Source organism: Zonotrichia albicollis, chromosome 2 (assembly GCF_047830755.1).
Source record: "Zonotrichia albicollis isolate bZonAlb1 chromosome 2, bZonAlb1.hap1, whole genome shotgun sequence".
In the NCBI taxonomy this organism is placed as follows: domain Eukaryota; kingdom Metazoa; phylum Chordata; class Aves; order Passeriformes; family Passerellidae; genus Zonotrichia; species Zonotrichia albicollis.
The window spans coordinates 39831308-39855297 of NC_133820.1; the positions used below are offsets into that span (position 1 = coordinate 39831308).

Consider the following 23990-nt stretch of genomic DNA (forward strand, 5'->3'; position numbering starts at 1 on the left):
GAAGCTACACAAAATTGGTCAGAGCATGGTGCTAATAACACCAGAGTTGTGTGTTCAATCCCCATATGGGGTTTTACTTAAGAGTTGAACTGGATGATCCTTGTGGGTCCCTTCCAATCCAGAATACTCTGTGAATCTGTAAAGCAACGCTAACTTTGTGGGAGCTTTATTTATTTATTTTTAAAATGAAAACATTAAAGAATAACAGGAAGGAATTACATTTTCAAACCTATCACACCTTTAAGACATCATGGCAACAGCAGGCAGGCCATAAAGCACCTGGTAAGTAATCTTGACCTGATGGGTGACTCAGAGGTGGCAAAGAAATGCACATCAGAGTAAATATTAAAATACAACATGAGCTGTATTCACTCAGAGCAGATTTCTTTATTATGCAAGAAAAATGAGATTTCTTTGCTGGAGGAATGAAAGCAGGGGAGGGCATCTGTTGTGATACTGAGCAGAGCCAAAAGAGTCACCATTTGCATCAGGAAAGATAAGCATATTCAAATCCTTTCAATATTTTTCAAGGAACTTTTGAGTTCTAAAAATAACGAGTGGTTAGAAGTATCTTTGGCAGACCTGCTTTGCTGAATATTACAGGGGCAGTGTAACTGTTCAAATTTTAAGTGTGAGAAATCTAAGAAGATTTAGGCACATGTAAATGAAATTAAATCAAACCACCTCAAGACATGCAAACACCCAACAAGCTTATTGAGGATTCCACATTGAGATTCTTTAGCTCTTCTATATTGCTACAATTCAACGCAGTCTTAAACATATATTTTTTGTTTCAGAATTCATTTAAGCAGAAACCTTACTTCTGCCTCACACTAACAACTACTAGGAAGAACACAGCTGCTAAGTGAAATATCAGTTATCACAGCTTCATATGGCATAACAGGTTCCTCCTCTTTTGTTTTCACTCTACCTCCTCCATAGAAAGGACAGAATCAAGGACATCAGCTGTTTTAGAACATAATGAAATACGCCTTGACTTTTTAATTTTAAGAATCCTGGTTGTGAAGTAGTCCTGCAATGTGTAGTTTACCCAGTTCACTACCATATACACCAACTTTTTGAGCATTAGTGTGTGTTACAGCTTGATGTGCTCAAAATATCAACTCCATGGCTGAGAGTAACAGAACCCACTTGCTGCAAAATCATAGACAATACAGATTACACCATGAAACGGAAAGGAATCTTTGATCTTCTGCTTACCCTATTTCTTCTCACAAGTATCATGAGACATATCTACCCTGACAACCATTCTGAATAATGTGTTCCATTATTGAAACATACCATACCATTCAGGATTTGGATGACATGCCAAAAGCAAGATTTTCATGAAAAAGCCAGTTGTCCAACTAGGGGAAACATTCTCTAAAATGATGCAATGTTAGTATTACTGTCATCAAATTCTTCTGCTTATTTTAAAAGCAAGGCTACAAGCTACAGAAAAATTTAGATTTCTAAGGCAAGCCATACATAGATGTAAAACTATGAAGGAGGCTGCCTACAAAGATGATACTGAATATATACTTACCTGACCTGGCTGATTGCTTGGAGTTATCTTACAAAATACAATCAAAGCAATCAGTTGCCCCTTTATTTAAATTTTCTAATAGAATGGGGGGGAATGAGAAGGGGGGAGGCTCCTTATGGGTTACAATGAAAATCCCAAATGTATTAAAGAAAGTCAAACACTATACCCCACTGAGGTCGTGTAAGTACCAAGGGGAGGGGCTGACATACATCCATTCAAAAACTTATGAAGTTTGTTTTTTCCTTCCTGCTGTAGAAGACAGGAGTTTGTAGCCAATAGGTGCATTTAAAACCGAAAGACAAGAAGCAAAGACTAAGGCTGAAACCGCGCACAAACCCAGCGGCACCTCAGCGCTTAAACAACCCCCACAACGCCGGCTCTTGCAGGCTCAGGTCTCCCTCTCTCCCGCTCCCCGAGCGCCCCGCGGAGTCAAAGGCTCTGCGGCTGAGCGGAGCCAGCGAGAACCAGCCGGGAAGCGGGAGGGACGAGCCGGGAAGCGGGAGGGAGCGCGGGAGACAGAGAACCGGGAATGCCGGCGGGGAGCGCGGCTCCCTGACGGGCGGCAGAGCCGGCCCGGCCCCGCCCCGCGCCCCCCGCTCTGCGCATGCGCGGAGCCAGCGAGCGGCACGGGGCGGGATGGCGGCCGCGGCCGGAGCGCGGGGCTTGTCCCAGGCCGGGCACACCGGGAGGCGGCGGGGGAAATGCCCCAGGCCGGTTACCTGGCCGAGGGTCCCGCGGTGTAGGGCCCGGATCAGGCCACTCGGTGTCGCCATGGCAAAGGCGGGAAGGAAGAGGCAGGGGGGAGGGACACGGGGCAGGAGCCCGGCAGGGTCCGCGCATGTCCCGCAGGCGCGGTGCGGGAGCGGCCGCTGGCAGGGCGCGGTTACCGGGAAGGGGCGGCGCTGGCAGCGGCATGGGCGCAGGCCCTTGTGGGAGTGAAGGTCATCGCTTCACGGTTTCCATGGTTCCTGCCTCACCTGCGGGGTGCCCTTGGAACGGCTCCTCTCAGCAGCGCGTCCCATTCGAGGCCTTCTCCATCCCCGCATCCTTCCGGCCGCCTGGCCTTGCCCACGGCAGCTCTTCCACGGAGAGATTCGCAGCCAGGCCGCTGCTGGAAAGTGCACGCCCGTGCCTGTCCTGTCAAACTAACTGAAGTCAGCCCCCGCAGAACCCCCCCGAAAGCTGCTTTCTGCCCTCAATCTGCTCTGCTCTGCTCTGCCCGAAAGCCGAGGCAGAAGCAGCTCTCGTTGTCCAGAACCTCAGACCCAGCGTGTCCTCAAATCCAGTCTTTGTGCCATGTCTCTTCCATTGTGCCCGGTAACCAAAGCAAGAAGCACCGAAATTACTAATGAGGTTTCGAAAGCTCCTGAAGAAGTTGTGCATCGGCCCCTCCTGTCAGCTCCTGTGCAAAAGGTGCCTGGTTTCTCCCCACTTCATTTCTCCCCAATTCAATGCTCAGGCTGGGGAGCCACAAAAGGCTTGTTGCCAGTGTCCGGGTGATGTGAGCCCAAGCTCTGCAAACGTGGGACAGTGACTGTGGGAATCTATTGCAGACTCCGATAAAGCAAACCAGCCATCAGGAAAGTGCACTTGTAGGTCTGTTACCAGGGATCGTGCGTTGGACTGGTGATTATTTCCAGTAGCCCACTCCAACCCTGTCACTGGGGATATTATTATGGAAAGTTCTCAACTCTAAAATCTGGGTTTAGTAGTTAAACCTTTGTAAATTTACATAACGGTTTATTTATTTTCACTTTGATGCATTGGTTACTGACAATTTTTATATTTTAAAACCATATATGAAGTGTGCTTAGTACATAAGAGCATAATCTTCATTTACTTTCCCAGGCACTGCTCTTTACTTTACAAACTGTAAAAAATTGACTTTGAATTTTAAGAACTTTTACTTGAATGCAAAATTGTATATATAATTTTTTTCATCATTTGCATCATCACTATAAATATTTTGCATAATTCGAGCTGAAAACTTCTCTGTATGATGTTCATCTTTGATGTTTTTCTTCAGTGTTTCAGCAAAAATGTGTCAGCCTTTTTTGAGAACATAACTAGACAAAAATGATGTGAAACTCAATGAGGGAAACATCAGAGAAGAAGCTGAAATATTGAATGTTTTGAGATTTTCTAGTTCTAAGTCCAAAAAATGATTGGACAAAAGCCCATTGCTGCTCCACTAATGTGAGACTGAAGATATGATCTGAGTGGAGCATTAGGCAGTACCCCTGATGGTGGGAGGGATGGACAGCTGCCCTACCCCGTCTCCCAACTAGAACTATTCCCTTTTGGATACTAAATGGAGCAGGTAGAGCTGTCTTAAAACTGATGCCATGAAGAGCACGATGAGACAAATGGAATATAAACTTACCTTCAAAAAGTTGTGAAGAAAATTGATGTAATGTGATAAGAGAACATTAAAACAATTTTTCAGTTGCAGATAATTCAAACAAAAAATCTTTTCCAGTATGTTTACCAGGGAGAAAGCTTTCAGCATCTAATGAATATCAATATTATAATATGGTTATAAAACAGTAAGTTAAGCATTGGTTTGAGTCAAAATGATGAAGAAAAAAGCTATGTAGAATTCAGCAATAAAAACCTAAAGAATGAAGATGAAGTTAATACTTCCAAAAAAGAATTAGTGCTAATTTTCAAGGTTATTGGAATAAATGGAACAGAAAAAGGTGAAATTTTTGAGACTTTTGTAATACCTTTGACTTAGTATTGCAGAGAATTCTGATAAACATACATGAAATGGCTAAGGGCTGATCAGATGACAGGTCTTTGAAAATACCTGTTATAGTAGAGTTGTACGGTGAGCTGTGCTTTTTCCTGCTCAATACTGCTGCTGGCAATCTGGAAATAGATTCTGAATAATTTATGTTGAAATGTGCTGCTGACACAAATATTGACAAACTTGTAAATAACTCTAAAAAGATGATCATACAGATAATAGGAATCTATTAAAGCAAAGCGTGTTCTGAAATCAAATTGAAACTCAAGTAATAGGTTAAATTAAAGTTGGATTTTTTTTCTTTAACAAGAACTGAGCCTGTGTTATTACTTTTAGTTCTTTATTTAACCCAAACAAAAAAAATCAATACAATATTTGCAACAGCTCTTTAACACAAGAAGAGCCCACTGCTATAGCAGAAATCTAGGCAGGGGTAGAAGAATAAGCATGGGATGTTCTTGGTGCAGGCAGAGAGGGAGAGTGGTGTGAACGTGTAAGGCAGGTGAGATGAGGACGAAGTTGGCTTGAGAAACCCAGAGGAGATGACAGCTTGCATCCTGAGAGACAGTCAAGTTAGGAGAGAAGGATTCACTGCTAGTGTTTATTGTCCTCTGAAATGTCCCAGTGCTGCTAAAACACCTCTGGTCTCTCTCATGTATTGTTCCTAAACACTTTCCCCCTACCCTTATTACCCCAATGCACGTTATGAAGACATTCATGATTGTTGAGATGTGAGGAATTTGCTACAGAGCTCAAATTAGGAAAATTTGGTAGACCAGAACTCAGTCAAAATATCACCAGTGCAATTTGCTCGTTTTAATACTACCAGACTGACAGTGGGCTTAAAAACAAGAGTTTTATACAAAGTCTTTCAGATCAATGTGTGTCCCATGGGACATGGTGATTTTGAGAGAGATCTAGAGAATGTGTTGGACAAGTAAATCTATTTCTAATGCTATCCTGTAGCTGATATATTTCAGTTTTTAGTACTGGGATACCAGTTAGAAATTGCTAAGTCCACTTTGGGTTTCCATGCCTAAAAAGAGATATTTGAAAAATCAGGGAAATAACTGCACGTGATAGCTGTAAAATTATTTAAGAAAATACTAGGTACATACACAGTTGAGCAATTAGTGAAGATACAGGAAGTCCTAGAAGCAGAACAGAAAGCTTGATTCTTTTTTTCCAGGTAGGAAGACCTCTGTGGCTGGGCTACAGCCCACAAAACTTTTATTTTCATGAAGCCTTCAAGAGACAGTGCTTTACATAAGAGCATGTAACGTTCTGTGATGTGAACAGGCTTATGGGGATCAGTTAGGGATGTGGAGAGAGATTTTATGCACATCTTTCTTGTCTTACCGAACATAGAAGTTTGAGTTTTAACAGCAGAGTGTAAAATGGAAGAATTGTTCAAGAAGCTGAATACATTTTGAAAAATTGGCTTTGTTTCTTTCCGCTGTGAAAAATCATGCCTGCTAAAGTGTTTTTTGTTCCTCACCTGAAAAAATATCAGAAATTCTGTGCACTCCAAGCTAAAAGCTTTTTTTTTTTGGTCACTATGCTTCCAATGTACCATATGCTAGAAACATGAAACAATATAAAATATTGGAAGACATCTTGTTAATTTAACATGTAAGATTTATGTTTTATGCTTACTCTATCTGCTTACTTTATCTCCCATCTTTAAGACAGAGTGACAGGTCTTCAAGTCAGCATTGCCAAAATAATTTCACTAGTACTCTTGAATCATTCACATCCTCTGATAAAAATAACAAAAAAAATATAGAAGGAAATTAGTAACTTTCTACTCAATGAAGGGATTATGACAGGAAATCCTATGGTAAGAAAGATTTGGACACCATTTTGGATAAAAAAATTATTTTAAAAAATTAACAATACTCAATGAAGCAAGACATTTGCAGAAAAAGTAGTATACTATGATATTGCTAGAGACAGTATCATCATACTTACACAAAAGAAGAGAGGGAAATTAATTAAATTACATCACAGGATTGATGCTGTCATTTCTCAATATTTGAGTGATCATGTATTTTAATGTAGCTTGTGGGAGGGGTAATTATAATTGTTTTTATTGTTTGCTACAGCGTTTCTCAAATACTGTCTAAAATAGGATGCCTTTGTGCTGTGCATTATTCAAGCACACACCAGATGACAGCCCCTGCCCCAAATATCTCTCAGTTAAAAAAAAGTGAACACAGATCAAAGAGTGCATGACACACAGAGTGGTAAATGAATTTGCAGAAATCAATATACAAATATTGGTTTTTTTTCAAGTGAATGTTGTCATTAGCAAGGTAATACTTGAATGAAAGAGCAAGGAAAGGAGATTTAGGCAAGCTGGATAAGGGAAACCAGAGAGGCTGTGATGTGAAGAAGAGTGAGAGGAGAAGTTTGAACAGGCAGCCAAACAGCATGGGAAAGAGCCCAGTCAAACCCTTCACACTATCATACATGAAGAACTTCACTTGAGATGTGTAGTTTAAAAAGCACATCTTCATATTCTTGAGAGGCTAGAGGTTAGCAGCAAGACTGGCTGAAGAGGGTGAATCAATTACTCTTACCTGCTTCATTTTGTATTTTACACATGCTATGGAAGAATCTTTTGGCCATTTTTATACATCTGTCTGTTTAGTGAAGCTTTAGCAGGGCAGTCACTTGGAAGTGCTGAAGATGTGGCAGAGAGCAGGAAGAGGAGTTGTACTGTCTCTTGTATGCTGACACTGTTGGTAGTATCAAAGCACTGCTGAGAGCTGTATCCTCTGAAGTTAATGGAAAAACAGTGTTGGTAGCCACTGAGAAATAAAAATACCTAAATTTCTCTGAAATCTGTAAACCTTTTCTTCCTATAATATGCTGGGAAAAAGAAATCTTTCCTACGTGTTCTTTTGTATTATCATCAGTTATGGTGACTGTGTTCTTTTACATTCATTTTGAATCTGTGTTTCCTGTCATGAGCAGATTAAAAACAGAAGAGAGCAGAGTGAAAGTTTTCTATTGCAAACATCTGTTTCTGAAAAAGGATTGTATTTCCATGTCCTGGAACATCAAGGGGAAAACCTTGCCCTCCCCAGACACACACCTTTGGTTTGCAGCAATAAGGAGTTTATAGACAAGGTTGCTTTACTACAATAAATAGAAAACCCATTTCTGTGTTTCCGGTGAGTAATACAGCCTGGATGTCTGAGGAGACCTTCAATTATTCCCAGCAGAGAGCTATCTTATTGTATATCTTTAAAATAGTTAACAATTTTTTGGGTGTGACATGAGCAATGCTTTTAATAACTCCTGTCTTTTGTATCTGAAGCTGCATTTTATATGCAAATATGGTTGTCTGGATAAGTGTTCTTAGGGAGTGTCATTAGAAATGGTGAATGGACATATTTATTCCATGGAAGTCAATTAAATCCACAGAAAAAAACCCCAAAACTACAGTGTCAACAGACTTCAAAAAGAAAAAAAACTGACGCTGATGTATCGTCCATATCTGTCTCCTTTTAAGTAACACAAGGCTGGAAAATGGGAGAAAAGATGTAAGAAACACTTGGGGCCAGATATATAGTACTTTCTCATACTTTTTGGTATTCTTACAGGAATTTAGCCCTGGAAAGGAGGAAATTTATTTGTTTAGAAGCTACCCTGAGACCTTCCTATCTCCTACATAAATGCCCTCCTTTTAAATCTTCAATATACTGATATCCATCAGTGCAAATATCACCCAAAATATACTGCACTAGATTAATGTACTCCCTCACCCCTTTGAACCCAGAGATCTGTTGTTTGCAAAACTGGAACAAATTTGGGACACAATTTATTTATCATCTGGGCTGGTTCTTAGTTTGTAATTGTCTTAGGCAGTGAGGAGGCTTGTGCTGGTATACAGCCATGATTTTTTCCTTTCCAAAGTGGAAGCGCGTCTTCAAGTAACAGTTTCACTTTGGGCAACATTATTGGTGAGGATGGTCTTCTATCTCCTAATTATTTCCCTCATCTGCCAAATCTCCTTCATGTATACACAACTGATGGTGATATTTCCATATCTGTGAACATATTAAAAACTCAAGGTTTCAAATATTAATACTAGAATTAATTGAAAAAACCAAAGAAAATGTAAAGCTTTAAAGTTTCAAAACCAGGTCGGCGAAGTTAAGAACTTGTTAGAAAATTCTTGTAAGCAAACAGATTTGGAAAATTTGGGAATGGAGAGGAATTCACAGTCTGAACCTGTGCTTTGTAACTCTGGTTGTTCAGTTTAGTAAGAGAGCTGGCAGTTGGCTGTTTACAGTGGTAATTAATATGACATCTCTCTCACCTTCTCTAGAGGATATATTACAGTGTGAACATCTGCCCATGACTTACATGGTTATCCAAGATGCTCAGAAGACAATCTAGAAAGAGTATGGAAAGTAATCCTTCATCCTGCTTGTTGGAATAAGGATCCTTAAGATGTGAGAGGAGGGTACAGGGAGATCTGCTTGTCTAATTTCCATTTAAATTGGGGGTCATTAGGAACCAGACACTTACGTAAAGACATTGATGTAAAGCCTCTTATTTATTTTTATAAATAGTTCCAGTTTCTGTTAAATATACCCTATTTCCAATATAAATTAGTCTGCTTTCCAAATTCAGATTGTGTAACCTCATTGCCTTTTAAGCTAAAAAACTTTTTAGTTTAAGAAATCTTCTCCCTTTATAATCAAAGAATGTTTTTATTTTTGTTTCTTAAAGAAACAGCATGGACTTCTTCCCTGTACCGCAACTGTTGTAAAATAGGTTTTACATATTTTAAATTACAATTGTGACTCCTTCATCTTTTCAGCTTTTTAAGCTCTTCTGTTCAGGGTAAGCACCAAAATGTGCTGCAATACTATTGCTATTCTCATTATCATTCATTTGCTTCTTCTCAACAATATGCTAAGAAAACAATAAAAATAGAAGCTTTACTGAGAAAGTTTGCAGATGATGCACAGATTGATAGAACAATAAATAGCATTTATGTGTTTTAGAATAAGGTTAGCTGCTGCACCGAACTGAGCTCAATTTTTTAAATCTGATATCTGTCAATTTCAGTGTCATTGTTTTCCACAGTCCCACAATTTGTAAGGGTGACAGGTATTTTAGTTTCCAGGTGTGTGACCTTCCCCATTTATGTGTCTTCAGACTCATTGCTTTAATGAGTTCCTCTTCCTACCAAATAATCCAGCTGTGTATAACTAGCACAATGCAGTTTATCATTCCACTAAGCTGTGTATCATCTGCAAACTTTATTAGCAGCACTTTCCTGTTTTTTTCCTTGTGGTTAATAAAAACTCTAATTGCTAAAATGAGATCAGAAGCTTAACACCTGTAGACCTGGTAAAGATTTAACATCCAGCTAATGTATAGTTCCGTATACACTTCACTGATTATTTCATATTAATCTAAAAAATAAGGCTGTAATGAAGTACCAAAATAAACTCTTTTCAAAAAATGTAGCTATGGCACAGCCAAGTGTATTTCTAGAAAGAATGAAGTACGTAAAATGCAGAGTTGTTATAATTATCTCTAAAAAGATCACTCTCATGTGAATATTTAATAACATTCCTAGACAAAGTTTTTCAAAGTTGTTCTGGTTTTTATTTTACCTTTTATATGCACTTTTGTGGCTATGCTTTGACTATTGTGTTCCCTTCTGGGGAACACAAACCACCTATGGTTTATGGGACACTTTGACTGGGTATGCAGCTGCTTTGTTTCATCAGAGCAATGAAAGGCTGCTGAAAGAGATTCTAGCACCCTTTCCTTTCTGAACTCCAAATCCTTCCTGATTTGTCACCCCCATCATCAATTATTCTTCATACCTCCTTGTTTGCATTCCCTTATCTTGGCTTTATCTGCAAATATTAGGAATTCTCCTGGCTCACATGAGTCTTCTCCCCTTGTATGACAAACTGGTATTTAATTCTGGTGGAGTGACCAGCTGCCGAGGGCACCAGATTTGTTGGGGGTGACAGCAAAACCTCCCTGCTCTGCCACCTTTTTATCTTGTGCAGAGAATGCACATGTCCACTTTCCTCTTCATCACTCTTCCAGGGAGAGGGCTCCTGGTTTCCCCTTTGGTGCAGAAGACAAGCATGGTCCCACCTTCCTCTCAGCCTGCCTGAAAAGAGGGCCTGGCACAATAGGTGCTTTCCTTCCAGAGGCTTCATATGAATGGCCATACTTGCTGTTGGTTTTTGTAACTAAAAGTTGTTTGGTTGTTGTTGTTGTTGTTGTTTTTTCCCCCCATGCAGAGTTGTTCCCTTTTGTACTGGCCACCATCATCCATTGTTCTCCATGAAACAGAAACTGCCATTGCCCTCGGGGGACATGGTGGCTGCCTATACTGTGAGGCATCATAAAACACAGACCCGTTGGGAACAATGGGGAAAAGCCTTCTCAACGTGGCCACCAGCTGAGGCCCACGCTGGGCCCTGGGGAGCAGCAGCCACGCTGAGGGGGAGGCAGCTGTCCACCACGGAGCCTCTTGGCCCTGCCTGAGGGAAAATGAGATTACATGCAACAGGAAAAACATCCAAACCAAACCAGCTTAATTGCAAGAAGCAAGTGAAATAAAGTCCTTGTGCAAGGTTACAAAGAGTTCTACTTCTGTGTAAGCTAGCAGAGCTCTTCGCCAGTTTTGTAGGGGAGGTTGAAATTCTTTTTGCCGCTTTCTCTTTTGGTTGCCTTAACTCCCACTTAAAAACTAAGTGAACAAAATTCTCATTTGACAGTTTTAATAGGCAACAATTTTTGTCACAGAATAATAAGCATTTTGTCTATGAAAATATTATATTTTTCCACCCTTACTCCCTTTTTAGTGGGCAGCCTTCTTCCTCATAAGCTCTTGGCTCTATGGACTACGTATTATTTTTTTAACAAGATTGGAGATAAAGAAAGGTCAAATAATGGGTGGTTCATTTTCAATCTCTAAGTAAATCAATATATTCAAATATGTCTTTCAAGTCACTGTAAAATATGTAACCAAACTATATGCATTGTGCTGCTAAGCAGAGTACACTGCATTTTTTTAATGGAGAGTAAGGAATCCAGAAAGAATGCCTGAGTCTGAAAATTCTATCTAACTCTAGAATATTTTGTTGCCTCTGAAACATGAATTTAGTGAGAGAAAATATTTTAAAATATGAAAAATTTGAGAGCAAACATCATCAACAATTTTGCACAATCCATACTGGAATGTAGGAATGTTATGATTATTTTTGAAATTAAGCATTGTGAGTGACAGAAAAAAATTGGAAGACCTCTCTTAACAGGAATTCAAACTGTTCAGGTAATTAAAATCACAGTTAGCATACTCAACCAAGTCAAACAGTAATCTGTTAAAATGCCTTGTACATAAGCCTCCAGATCTCTGTTCTTGTACATTTACAGTTCTGCAGGATGAACAGTCACTTGCTGCCATTACTCTTTGTAGCAGAAAATTTCTTCTTGAGCAGAAGTCTGCCACAGAGTGATGCTTTATGATTATGGCCCGTGGCCATCTGAGTGTCCTTGTAATTCAGTTGATAAAGTTGATCTGTAAAGGTTTAGCATATGCTCTCTGGTCTGCAGAGTAGGCACAGTAATTTTATTTTGAAAGTAGCAATTGATCTAGAATGAAGAAGCAGCATTCTCAACAGAGACTGTAAGTATTTACTGGTACTGTACACTTATTACTGTGACTTTAGGAGCTGAAAGGCAGAGTTTTGGTTTTGAATCACCATAAATCCCACTCAGGGTGCTAGGTGTGCTGGTCGCCTTCCACAATGATTAAGAGAGTGTTTAGCCAAAGCTTAAAAAATTGAGTCTGTTACCCCAACATAAGCATTGAACGCAGGGTCTGAGGATCGATGAGAGTGATTGAAACAATGGAAAGCTGGAGGAAGCAGGAAGGGAGCAAACCCAAAAATCGTGATACAAGAAATGAAGTGAATACACAATGGCCTTGAAAGAAAGCCAGATAAAGGAGTTTTTTGAGCAGAGCCCTGACGGCAAGCAGATCTGGGATCATGAGCAAAGCAACACATTCTTGTTCAATCTTATAGTTATTTCAAGAAGTGGGACTTTTTTTGTAGTAAAACAAGATTACTTCAAAGAAATACCTGGCTCTTGTAACCAATTTCTCATTCTAATGGAAACAGCCTGCTATATTGTGCATACAGGCGAACTGCTCAGGCCGTGATGGAGTTAGACACTAAAATCAGAGAGGGCAAACAATGAAGAAAAACAGGGAAAGAGGCAAAGGGAGATTTTAGAAAAAGGCATGGCAAAGTGGGAGAAATGAAAACTTGCAGGAAATTACCAAGGGCACAGAGATATAAAAAAATGAAGTCAGGATGTAATCTCCAGCATGATAGTCAGTCAACCAAGAGATGCTAATGTCTGGGGGAAAGAGTAAACCCTAAAGTGCACCCATGTTCAAATTTATGATAAAAAAGAGCCTGTGCCTCCCACCCCTTTGCTATTTCAGAAAAGCAGCCTTCTCTGCCTGACAGGCAGCCAGGCATCATGATGGAGGGCTAAAACACATGAAGCTGCTGCCCATTTGGAACACACTCTGTCTCCTTTCACATCTGCAGAGCATTTAGCTGCTTGCATCTGGTTGTGTTTGCGCAAATATAATTCCATATTCACTAATAATTCCCGAGGCTAAAGGCCCCTCTCCTGTAACCTTGTTAATATTCTCACAAGGCCTGGTGTGAACGCCTCACAGCATTTGGATTAGAATTCAGTCTGGTGGGTTTCCCCCCCGCCCCCGTCTCTTACTCCTTCTCTCACTCGTACTTTTCTGGCCTCCAGTTTCCTGGCCACCCACATGACGAGACACTCTCCCTCCCGCTCTCTCCCCATTCTCAGTTTCAAGGAATTTCCTTTTGTCAAAGGCGAAGTGTGATTGACATATTTTCCCCCTCTTAAGTGCAGTCTTCTTAATACTTGATTTAACTATGTCCTTATGGGGCTCGTATAATCATTACTTAGGTGAGAAAGAGACCCCATGCTCCCTCACTAGCATCCAATCTTGGCCTTCAAGCGCCAGACAACTGGCTACTTAGCGCTTTTTACATGTTTTTTATTCACTTTTTAAAGACATTTTTATTAATTTGGTGATGATGAGGTGTTCCAGATTGACAGCATTGGAAACTGAAGTAATTTGTTTGTCCACAAAACGGGTACCACTGAAGCAGCAGAACTGCTGGCTCCCCTACTGGTGCTCATGAGGATCCCCTTTCAAAGCACCTCAGCAAAGCCAGAAAAGTTGCCTTCTCCTCTGGCCTTTGTGGAAAGAAGGCAATTCAATTTTCTAATCACTACTCAACCCTGATGCTAAGAGTGATAAAAAACTGAGCTGGAGCTCACTCTGACCACAGTGTCACAGGAATGAGGCACACGAGCATTTTGCTGGCCTGCTTCTGGTTTCTGCACTCTTTAGCACAAGAAATGGTTTCCTTTTGTTCTCCAGACTATTTTCCATGTCACCTGCATAGCATGGGCTGTGAACAAGTGTCCACCCCAGGAAGAGTCAAGGTGTGTTAGTGGGGGGACAAAGAGTTAAAGGGAAATGGCTGGGGATTTTGGAAGGCAGGTGGACTACTGGCAGAAAAAGAGGAAGGTGAGTCCCCAGGCTGGTAGTTTGGAGTCCTTAATGATTCCCTGGTTGATCTCTGTTGGACACCCTGCTGCAATGCTCTGTTTTCATCCATGTCTTGTGTACAGGAAAGTAAAATTCTGGATTATGATGTCTGTGGGTTGGCTGTGGGAATGGAGTTGAAGAGATTGCTCAGACCGAACCAAAAATTTTCAATACAGTGTAGGAAGGGCTACTAATGAGGTTTTGAATTGAGATTTGCAAGATCTTAGGACACCTTTTTATCCATATGAGACATGTTTTAATCCAACAAGAGTTTTGTATTGAATTTAACAGTAATAATCCTGAAAACTGATTTGTGTAACCTACATATAAAGACATGTTTCTAATAATGCATGTGGAAAATTTATGCCACACCACTGTAACACCTTGTTTTCTGTTTTGTATCATCTTTGCTGCATTTGAAATAACTACAGTGAAATTTCCCATATCAGGGATTAATCTCTGTATCTTGCATCCTTCTTTTCCCCCTTCTGTGAAAAATGGAGGAAAAATAAATAACTTAGTTTTCAGAAAATATTTTAGGAGATTATTCTCACATATGCTGCAAAAACATGAAAGGGTTGCCGGTAACAATTAATAATCCCTACGTAATTTGGATGAAAGAGTTGTCTTTTGATCAGTAGATGGTGTGGAAGGTCCCTCTGATGTCAGGAATGTATTCTTGCCCATTTCCACAAAAAAATTCCCACATTTAGTCAAGTTGTGAGCCTCAGGAAGTCCCACTTCACACAAAGACCTTAGAAATGCAAGGGAGGAAGGATTGGAAGGATTTTGGCCTGTTCTCAGCCCCAGAGGTGGATGGCAATCTTCTCTCCCAGCGGAGCAGTGAGGTACATGCTGTGCCCGTGCTGTCTCAGGTCAGGGGAGATGAACAGTGCTGCTCCCTCCACTGTGCTTTCAAGGTTTGTCTGACAGACCCTGGGAGAAGAGAAGGAACCTTCCTGACAAGACTGCAAAAGGTAGGGACCTGGGACTGAAGCACTGTGAATGAAGGCATTGGGACAAAAAGCTGCTGAACTCAATGTCTTGATGTTCTGAGAAAGGGGTGGGAGGCTTACAGTGTGATGAGGGAGAGGCATGGACCTCACATACTTGGCTCCAGAAACAGGACAGAAATTTCCACACATTGGAATTTCATCAATATAAGAGGGGAAAAACCACCCAAAACTAGAACTAGAAAATTAATGGTTCGGGCTTCAGAGCAGTTTTTGGATAATATGCAGAGCAAGACACGAGGCACATATTGAACAATGAGTATAAAAGAAGACCTTGAATACCCAGCATCTTCAGCTGTGGTCCAATGGAAAGTTGTGTGGTTATGGAATCAAACATGGTAAGGTAGCTCACAGACAGAGCTGAAATAAGGTCAGGCTTATCACTGATGGTCCTTGACATCTGAGTGTTTGACTTAGCAACATTAATAGTTTATCAGCATATTATTATTCATAAAGTACATTGACCTGCTATTGCCTCTAGGCCAGGAACTCACTGCTGCAAAGTGAGTTGGGTTCTTTATCTCATTAAAAGGCTTAAATTAAATTAATTAACAACCTTAGCTCTGGTTTCAAGCCGTAAGGATTCAAAAGAACACATCCTTTGCACAGCCAGATTCTGTGTTTTCTGCAATGAGATCGGACCAAATGGTAATGATATAAAAAAATCCTTTCATTCTTGTCTTCCTTTCTTCACACAAACATGTGCAGCTGTGGCCCATATCTGCTGAAAATAGTCATCACCACAATATGGCAATGAATATTTTCAACCATTCTTTTAAGAAAGCTTTTATCTTTTCTTGGCCTCACAATGTCTCCAGGCAATCTATCTCTATTGTCAGGGCCTTGTTTTGTGAAGTATTGTTTCAAGAAGCATAGCCCAGGACTTTTTTTTTTCCCCTGGTATGTGCCTGGGGAAGGAGTTAATTTGTAGATGGCTTAAGCAGTGTATCAGATCACAGTCCTCAGCCTTGCTGCTGCCACGTGCCAACTGCTTCCCTTGCCACAAAGACCTGTGACCTGTTTTGCCCTGGCTTTGCATGCATTTGGTTTGCAAACTGGCCAGAAACTCACATTGGGTACCTTACTACAGATATTGGTAAATACTGTGTTTATGAGTTAGAGGAATGTGCCAGATTCCATTGCTGTGGAGTAAACGTGGCAATGCTTCCAGAAGGTGAGGAGAGAACTGTTGTTTCCAGCTCCAAGGCAGCTCTGTGCTGTGCAATGGTTTGCCCCTGGTTCAGGTTCTCACAGTTATTTCTGAAACTGCAATAGTCAGAAGTTTTTTCTTAAAATCCAAGCTATAATTTCTAGAGCATGGTTTATGGTAGGTGGGTTGTCCATGGGCTGCAGAGTTTGGGAAGCAGAGTATCTGAGTGGGCAGCAGAGCAGGCTGTGCCCCCAGAGCAGCTCACACCACACAGGGTTATTGCTGTTCTGCCTTTTCCTCTGGGACATTTCTGTTGAACGCCTTATGCCACACATGGTTGTGCATGCCCCCTGTGAGATGAATTCTCCACCCTTGTGTCCTGTTGGCTTATAGGACTGCATTGTTAACCGCAGTGCTCAAGGTGAAAAACCAGAAAGCAGCTTCTGCACACTGTCAACCAGCCTTGGCTTTCAGAATGACCCATTAGCTCAGGAGATAAGTGACCTGAAACATGTTAGAATGTTTATACAGTCTGGTTCTGCTGAAGAATATCCCCTCTTTTCTCTGTAGTCAAAAATTGAGTGATACAATCTCTTCTTTTTATTTCAAAGTAACAAATAATCCTACACCTTCCTTGCCAGATTTAAATATCTTTAAATCCTTTTCTTTTCCAACTGTTTGAATTGCTGGTGGAGTGTCTTGATGTGTCAGGTGTTTTCCAGGTATATGTACAATACTAAATGCTGCAGCTGTATGTAAAATAGTAATTTCCTTAGTGTTCTTACAGTGTCAAACAAAGGGTACAGAAATTCTGGAACTGGAAATTGGGAGTAGGATGAAGCTAGTAGCAAGTAGCATCATGGTCCTGGAGAATAGGTCTGGAGGGACCTATCAGCACCAGGGTTCAGTTTGGAGTATGGGGAACATAATGCAGAGAGCATTTGAATCACTCAGTTGTCATTAGGTGTGATGTCCTGTCATCAGGACACAGTCATCAGGTAACTGTGAAGTTCACAGATGAAGTACACCTCACTTCCTTTAATAGCCAGGCCAGATATGAAATGGCAGGCTGCTGCTTCTGCTTGTAATTTGAGAAGCAAAGACTTTCCTGTCCCATCCTTCGTCCTCAAACCAAAAGCAAACATGAGGGATGCTGGGCCTTCTGTTTTAGAATCAGTAGTTTGACAACTACACTGTGAACATTGACTAATAGCAAGGAAAATTAAGATGTGGAATAAGAGAATAAGAGAATCCCAAACCCAGGATATCCCCTAGGAAGAGGGAAAACTGGGATATGGCAACTGGTGTTTCTGTTAAGACATGAGTGATCAGGAGCTCTCTTCTGCATCTGATTTTGAGCTGCCTGCAGACATGTAAAGTGCTGCTGCAGGCTGAGGTGTGAGACAGGGTGCCTCCTTTAGGCTTTCCAGAAGCAGCTCCTGTTCCTGTGGATGTTTTGGACAGTGAATGGCATTGTTCTGGGGCTGCAGCTTGCACCGAGAGGATTTATACACCATGTCAAATCCCTCCTGTCTTGACCCCTCCTGACTCCTAGACATCTGTAAGGGAACACCCCTGAGAGGGTATCTTTAAGGAAATGTTTGTTTTGCAGTGAAGGGTAATCTCATAATAACCAGGGAGTTCCTCCAAGTTCCTGGGAGTACCGAGTGAACCTTGCTCAGCGCTGCTGGCTGAAATGTTGCAAACACAAGTACAATGGAGGCTCTGAAGAAAACAGAGGAGCTCAGCACCCAGAGCCCGTGTTTATTTTCTCCAGAGATGAAGGGAGGACTGCAGGTCAGCCAGAATTGTGCATTTTGACTGGTATTTATTGACTCAGAAGTCCTTGCTGACAGACAGACAGACAGTCAGTCAGGGAAGGGTTCCATTACAGTGACGACATTTCTTTCCCTCTTCTCCCCCGAGGCTCCCACTGCTGGCACTCTTTGCACATTGCTGTGGCTTCTCCAGCTGGTGCTGGGACGAATGGCAGCTGCCTTTCACCTCGCTGGTGCTGGAGGCCTGGCTGCCCCCAGGGAACACGACTGCCAGGCTCTCAATACACCCAGCAGCACATCTGTCAGAGATGGGGCAACAGCACAGACATTGGTGTCCAGCCTTCCCTCTGCGACCTGGGCAAAGGCTGGAGGTCCGGGTCAGATGCTGAAGGTGATCCCTGAGTCAGGGATCACACAGGGGGTCAGTGTACAGGGCGTGTCTGAAAGGGAAATATATCCCTGAGCTCTGTTTAGCCCTATTGCCTCCTTCCATTCCCTAATGCCACCACTGCTAATTAGGCCTCTGATTGCCCGTGTCTAATATTGTGCTTTAGGAGAGGTTTGAGTCCTTTCTGTAAGTGACAGTAAGGCAGATCTAGTGGCAGATCTAGTGACAGCTACATGCAGGGATGCTGCAACACTGAGCAGCCTCTGCTCAGGCAAAGGGTCATGGCTTTAATACCTTTGATTCGTAGTATGGATCCTCTAGCCTGTCCCTTTGGATTTAGGACCATGCTGGAGACTCGTATCTATTGCAAGCAGGACCGTTTCCTATGCTTTTAGCTATCAAGAGCAACTTTTTTTGGTGAGTCCTCACTGGAAGTGTAAAATACTGAATTCTTCTTCCTTTGTCAGAATTGAGAGGCAAAATGTGCATGTTTAAATAGCATGAATTATTTCTCTTGTCCCCACACTCTCCATGGGTTTTTTTTAGGATGAGTTATCTCATTTTGAGTCCATTAAATCAAAGGGTGCAGCAGGCTGAGACAGGAGTTTGGGTTGGAAGGGACCTTTAGGATCATGTAATTTTCAAACCCCCTGCCATGGGCAGGGACACTTCCCACTAGAACAGGTTGCTCAGAGCCCCATCCAACCTGGCCTTGAATGCTTCCAGGGATGGGACATCCACACCTTCTCTGGGCAACCTGTGCCAGTGTTTCATCAACCTCACAGTACAGAATTTTTTTGCAGCATCTAATCTAAACTGTCTTGAAGTTTGAAGCTGTTTCCTCTTGTCTTGTCACTCCATGCCTTTCTAAAAAGCCCTTCTTCAACTGTCCTGTAGCCCTGTCAAGTACTGGAAGGTGCTATAAGACCTCCCTGGAGCCTTCTCTTCTCCAGGCTGAACAACATGAACTCCATCAGGAGGGTTTGCAGCAAAGCAGTGCCAGGGAAATCCGGTCAGAATTTTTTTATTTGCTTCACAAACATTGTATCAGCAGCATGGACACACAATGAATCACGCTGATCTCTTGGTTAGTGAAACTTACTCTAGGGATGCTACAAAGTGACAATGAGGGTACCTTTTCAGATACAATCACATTGAACTTGCTGTCTCCGCAAACACAGATGGGTATGAATGAGAACCCAAGCATCAGATAATTCAGTCCACTTTTTGATTGCCAATGCAAGATTATGTGCAACAGTACACATTTTGTTCTAACAGTTTTTAATGATGAGTATCTTCCGTGTTTGGATTCTGGCTGTTTTTCCCGTAATTTGATTCATGCAGTGAGGCATGGTTGCAACACTTTCTGTTCTGTGACAGAATGCTTCTTACATCACCTAACATATATGGAATTCTTTTCAGGCTCTACCTCATTAAAACCCGATGCTTAGATCTCCTGCCTCTCTAATGTACACGGGCAGATCTAGGCATATTTTCACTTTGAAAAGATTTCCTTTCCTTTTCATTAATGACAGCTGTACAGCTGTCTAAAGACTGTGGAGATCTCCCTCTACACTGCTGTGTTTACTGTCTTTGTAATCTGTTTTGGAGAGCCACATGCTTTTGTTCCCCCTGTAAAGCTCCTCTAAGTAGAACCTGTTTTCCCTAGTGTAGCATTCCCTAATGTGGCCCTCCCAGTAAACAGGAATAAAGAGGGTGCTCAATATGTGTGTGGTGGATGCCAGTGATGGGATGGTACTGCAAGGAAAAGGCTTTCCCAGCTGTGTCTTGGCTTCTGGGAATGTCTCATGTCGCGGGGCTGAAAAAGTGCATCTCTCTGTGAGGGTGCATATGGAGCACCCTCAGGGTGCTTATAGGTGCACACCAACCTACAGGGCTAAGGATAGGAAGACCAAACCAGTCCCCAAGCATTTTGTCATCTAGTCTTGCTGAGCTTTATGTCTAGCTGAGCAAAATGTATTACAAATACTTGCCAGAGTTGTCAGCACTCTAATGGCCTTCCGTGCCTGAAGAGGGAGTAGCTTGACCATAGTGTCTCACCTAGGGGCTGACTTAAATAACTGGGATACCCCAAGCTAATTCCTGTTTGAATAAGAGCACATACACAGAAACAAAGCTTGATTTAAAAGCAAACTAAGTGATTACCAGTCTATTACATGACTATCACACTGCAACTTTTAATTTTTTTCTCTCTTTACTCCACTGCTTTTCTTAACTTTCCCCATGAGGTGCACTGTCTTTATGGCAGTGACTTTCAGTCTGTGACCACAGAATCCTGGAAGTCGGGGGACTGCTTCTAAAGGGTGTGAGAAATAAGAGCAAAGTACATGGGCTGTGCTGTAATTTATATAGTGAAATATCTACAGTAGATGTTCCTGTGCCCATTGGCATGGTCAGGAAAGTAGCGTGATAGGTTTTTTTCATGGGAAGAAGCAGGGTATTTGAATCCCAAGTTTGTGGCAGTTTTGCAATTTTTAGATTCTGCTTTGTTTCAAGAGAGGCACGGCACTTGGTACTTTGCTGGTACTTTGTAGCTTGATGGCACCTCCCAGGAGGTGCACAGGAAAGATGCTGACAACAAAGAGTGAAAGTAATCTCTTTAATAAAGGCAGGCACAGATGCAAACCTGTCCTGGACTTGGAGGTGAAAAATTTTTGATCCTCTGCAAATGATTATGAATCAGTTATGTTTGATCTCTAATTCAGATCCTATTTAGTCCCTTTCAAGTACACTCCCTTGTGTTCTATTCCATTTCTTTTACCCTTGCTTGAAGTGCTACCATGGCCCATTTGGCCACCTGTTAAATTTGATTCTGGTTTTGCCCAGCACCTTGGAGCCCCTTATCTTCAGAGCCTGTGGTTCCACCTGTTTGTGTCAGCTGTGTTCTAGAAACAGATTTTTTTGCCATTTTTGTTTTCCCTCCAAAGCAAGTGACAGGCACAATGGATGCAGCAAAAGCTCGCATCCATTGTAACTTGTAGTTAGCTCTTAGCTTTTCCTTGCAAACCTCAGTCAACTCCACTTAGCTTAGCTGTCTTTGTCAGAAGGGGAAACAGACTTTGCTGTTTTGTTTTCTACCAATGAACCCCAGCAAAGAATGGTGCTTACAATATAGAAAATCTACCCACATAGTGCAGATCTGCAGTCTTACTGTCATTGATCCATGGCTTAGGCCTAGGAAAAATTAATTTTGGCAGTTTGGCTAGAGGCAGATTAAAGCATTTTTTAAAAATAACAGATCTCTGGGTTCTTTCACAGATCTCCTTTTGGTTTTGTTTCTTTCCCAAAGCATCTTGTGTTTTCCTGCAGACAAACAGAATGATGTGAGATACTATGTATACCTATCTATGAGTAATTTCTATATAATGTAATGCACATATCTGATTCTCCACAGAAACATATACTCAAAAAAAATTCTGTAGGTTTATAAATTTGGATACCTTAACAGATGCTGAATGTCCACAGGTGCTAGATGTTGTGAATGCACAAAATGAAACTAAAGTTTAATTCGGTGGAAGCTAATGAAATTTTGTTGAACATTAGGGCATTTTGACATATATGATGGAAAATGCTTTATTAAGTATTATATTGTCTAAAATAAGCAAAGGTGCACTTACCTAATCCTGGGTAGAAATTTTTGTTACTGGCTCTTGAACATACATACTTAAATTGGAAGACCTTAGCTTTTGGGTTTTGTTTTTGTAGCATGGATCAGTTGTATTATGAACTGGGAGTTATGAAATATGAAGTGGGAAATAGTGCTTTTCTTTAAAGACTTGTCTGCTTCCACTTTTGTCAAGTTTTTGTTCTGTGTTTATCCTGTGTCCCTCTACTTCATTTTCATGTCTTTCCGCTGCACCTGGATGTCTGTTATTAACATGTACTGTTAATACTGCAAATTCAATTTTCAGAAGCGCAGCACAAAACCAAAAGCAGTTGCCTTTGGTCTCAGCTGGAATCCAGCACCTCTGAAAATCAGGCACTCCTGTGTTTCAGTTGGAAGAACTGATTTTCTTCTATAAAATGCTTTGAATTTACAATTTAAAGAACTTCCAATCTATGTAGGTTTTAAAACACTGTGTACATGCTATGTTTGCACAGGAATCTGGCAGCCATTTCTTGGGAGCATTAAGCAACAAGATCTTGTAGTGAGCAGCAGAAATATCTTTTTATTTAGAGATTACATAACTCTGACAAAATGGAAACCAGCCCCTGTGCTTCACTGTAGACCAGAACTTTCTCTTCCCAGATGGAGGGTGACCTTTAATTGTGTCAGTTCCACCCCACATCCTCAGAAAACAAGGGCAGCTGCTTCACACATGAAGGGAAGCAGAGACTGAAGCAACCATGTCGATCAAGGATAGATCAAGACTGAGGTAACCTTACAATAGCTCCACAAATCCAACTGCATCCATCAGTCAGGTCTCCAAGAAAGTCCAGGTAAAAATAATTGGTCTTAAATGTCTCAAAATGAATTTGTCCCCACCTACCTGTGTCCCTTTAGCAGCCAGTGCCCTGGCAGTACTGATGCAGGCAGCAAAGCTGCCTGTCACCACTAATCCATGTGGGATGGATCAAGCAGTGTTTGATGCTAGCAGTACAAAGAGTGACACTGAGCTGGAGTGGGAGGACTGGGCAGACAGGGAGCTGATGGTGCCTTCAGGCTCAGTCAGGGGAGGAGGAGTTCCCATGTGGACTTCATGTAACTGGGACTCATAGAAAAGAGAGAGAGAATCTAGAGCCACCCTCAGTGCTCTGTCCTGAGTTAATCAGTTGGAACTCTTATACCCCTTCAAAATATTTGTCCTGAAAAAAAATCCACCACCAGCTGTGCTCCCCTACCTTTCACTCCTTTTGTCCTAGACACTCTGCTAAACATTCAGGATTTTGATTCTCTTTCCCTGTTCCTTTAATGTTTTCATGGTGTGGAGGGGGTGGGTAGGCAGGAGGTGCTGGGACCCCTTCTGTGGAGCAGCTGGGATTGCTGCCCGAGGATGTGCGAGAATTGGGAAAGATTTTGAGGTATGTTTTTTTACTGTACACTGAAAGGCTTTCTCCATCACCCTGAAGAAAAGAACCTGAGGAGTTGTGAAAAGGTATAGAGTTGTCAGCCCTGAAACAAAAGCGTTTGCACAGTTGGGAAGTAACTGGACAATGTCTGTGTCCTCTGATGAGCTGAGACAATTCCATTACCCACAATTTGCCATAAATCAGCGAGTTCCCCTCTCTGAAGCAGGTATTTGGTGTGTGCTCTGCTATTCCTTAAAGTTCAGGGCTCTCGGTCAGAGATTTGACTTCAGAGCCGTGGTGGCATGGAGTCACAGCAGTGAAGACTTTATCATTGCTTTTGGCAAAGTTGCCACTTTGTCAAAAGAAGGCAGTTGCTTGCTAAAACACAGTTTTAAAATAGGAATTCACTCTGACTCTGTTTATGTTAACTTTCTGTGAACAGTCAAGCAATTTACTTTTATTGACAAGAAAATCTGTAAAAAGTCAATGTCAAAGATACATATGTGTGCATTTAAGTAAACTAGTTTAAAGTTCTCATGCATAAGCATTCAGTTTTGAAGTGCTTACACATTCCCTGAGCCAAAGGAATGGAAACAATACAATGTGATTTATCTGACCAATCAAATCTAGCCCAGACAGCTGCGGCGCAGGCTCTCCTGCTGGCTGCT

At 41.6% G+C, this 23990-nt stretch overlaps 1 protein-coding gene across 1 annotated transcript in view; it reads right to left on the reverse strand.

The window, feature by feature from the left end:
• The window catches only part of WARS2 (tryptophanyl tRNA synthetase 2, mitochondrial), a 39544-nt gene extending 36315 nt beyond the window's left edge, over positions 1 to 3229 (reverse strand). Inside the window, 1 exon segment of the mRNA XM_074534806.1 lies at positions 2266 to 3229. Within this exon segment, the coding sequence (XP_074390907.1) occupies positions 2266 to 2592 (327 nt within the window). The 5' untranslated portion in view covers positions 2593 to 3229.
• Positions 3230 to 23990: the final 20761 nt, after the last annotated feature.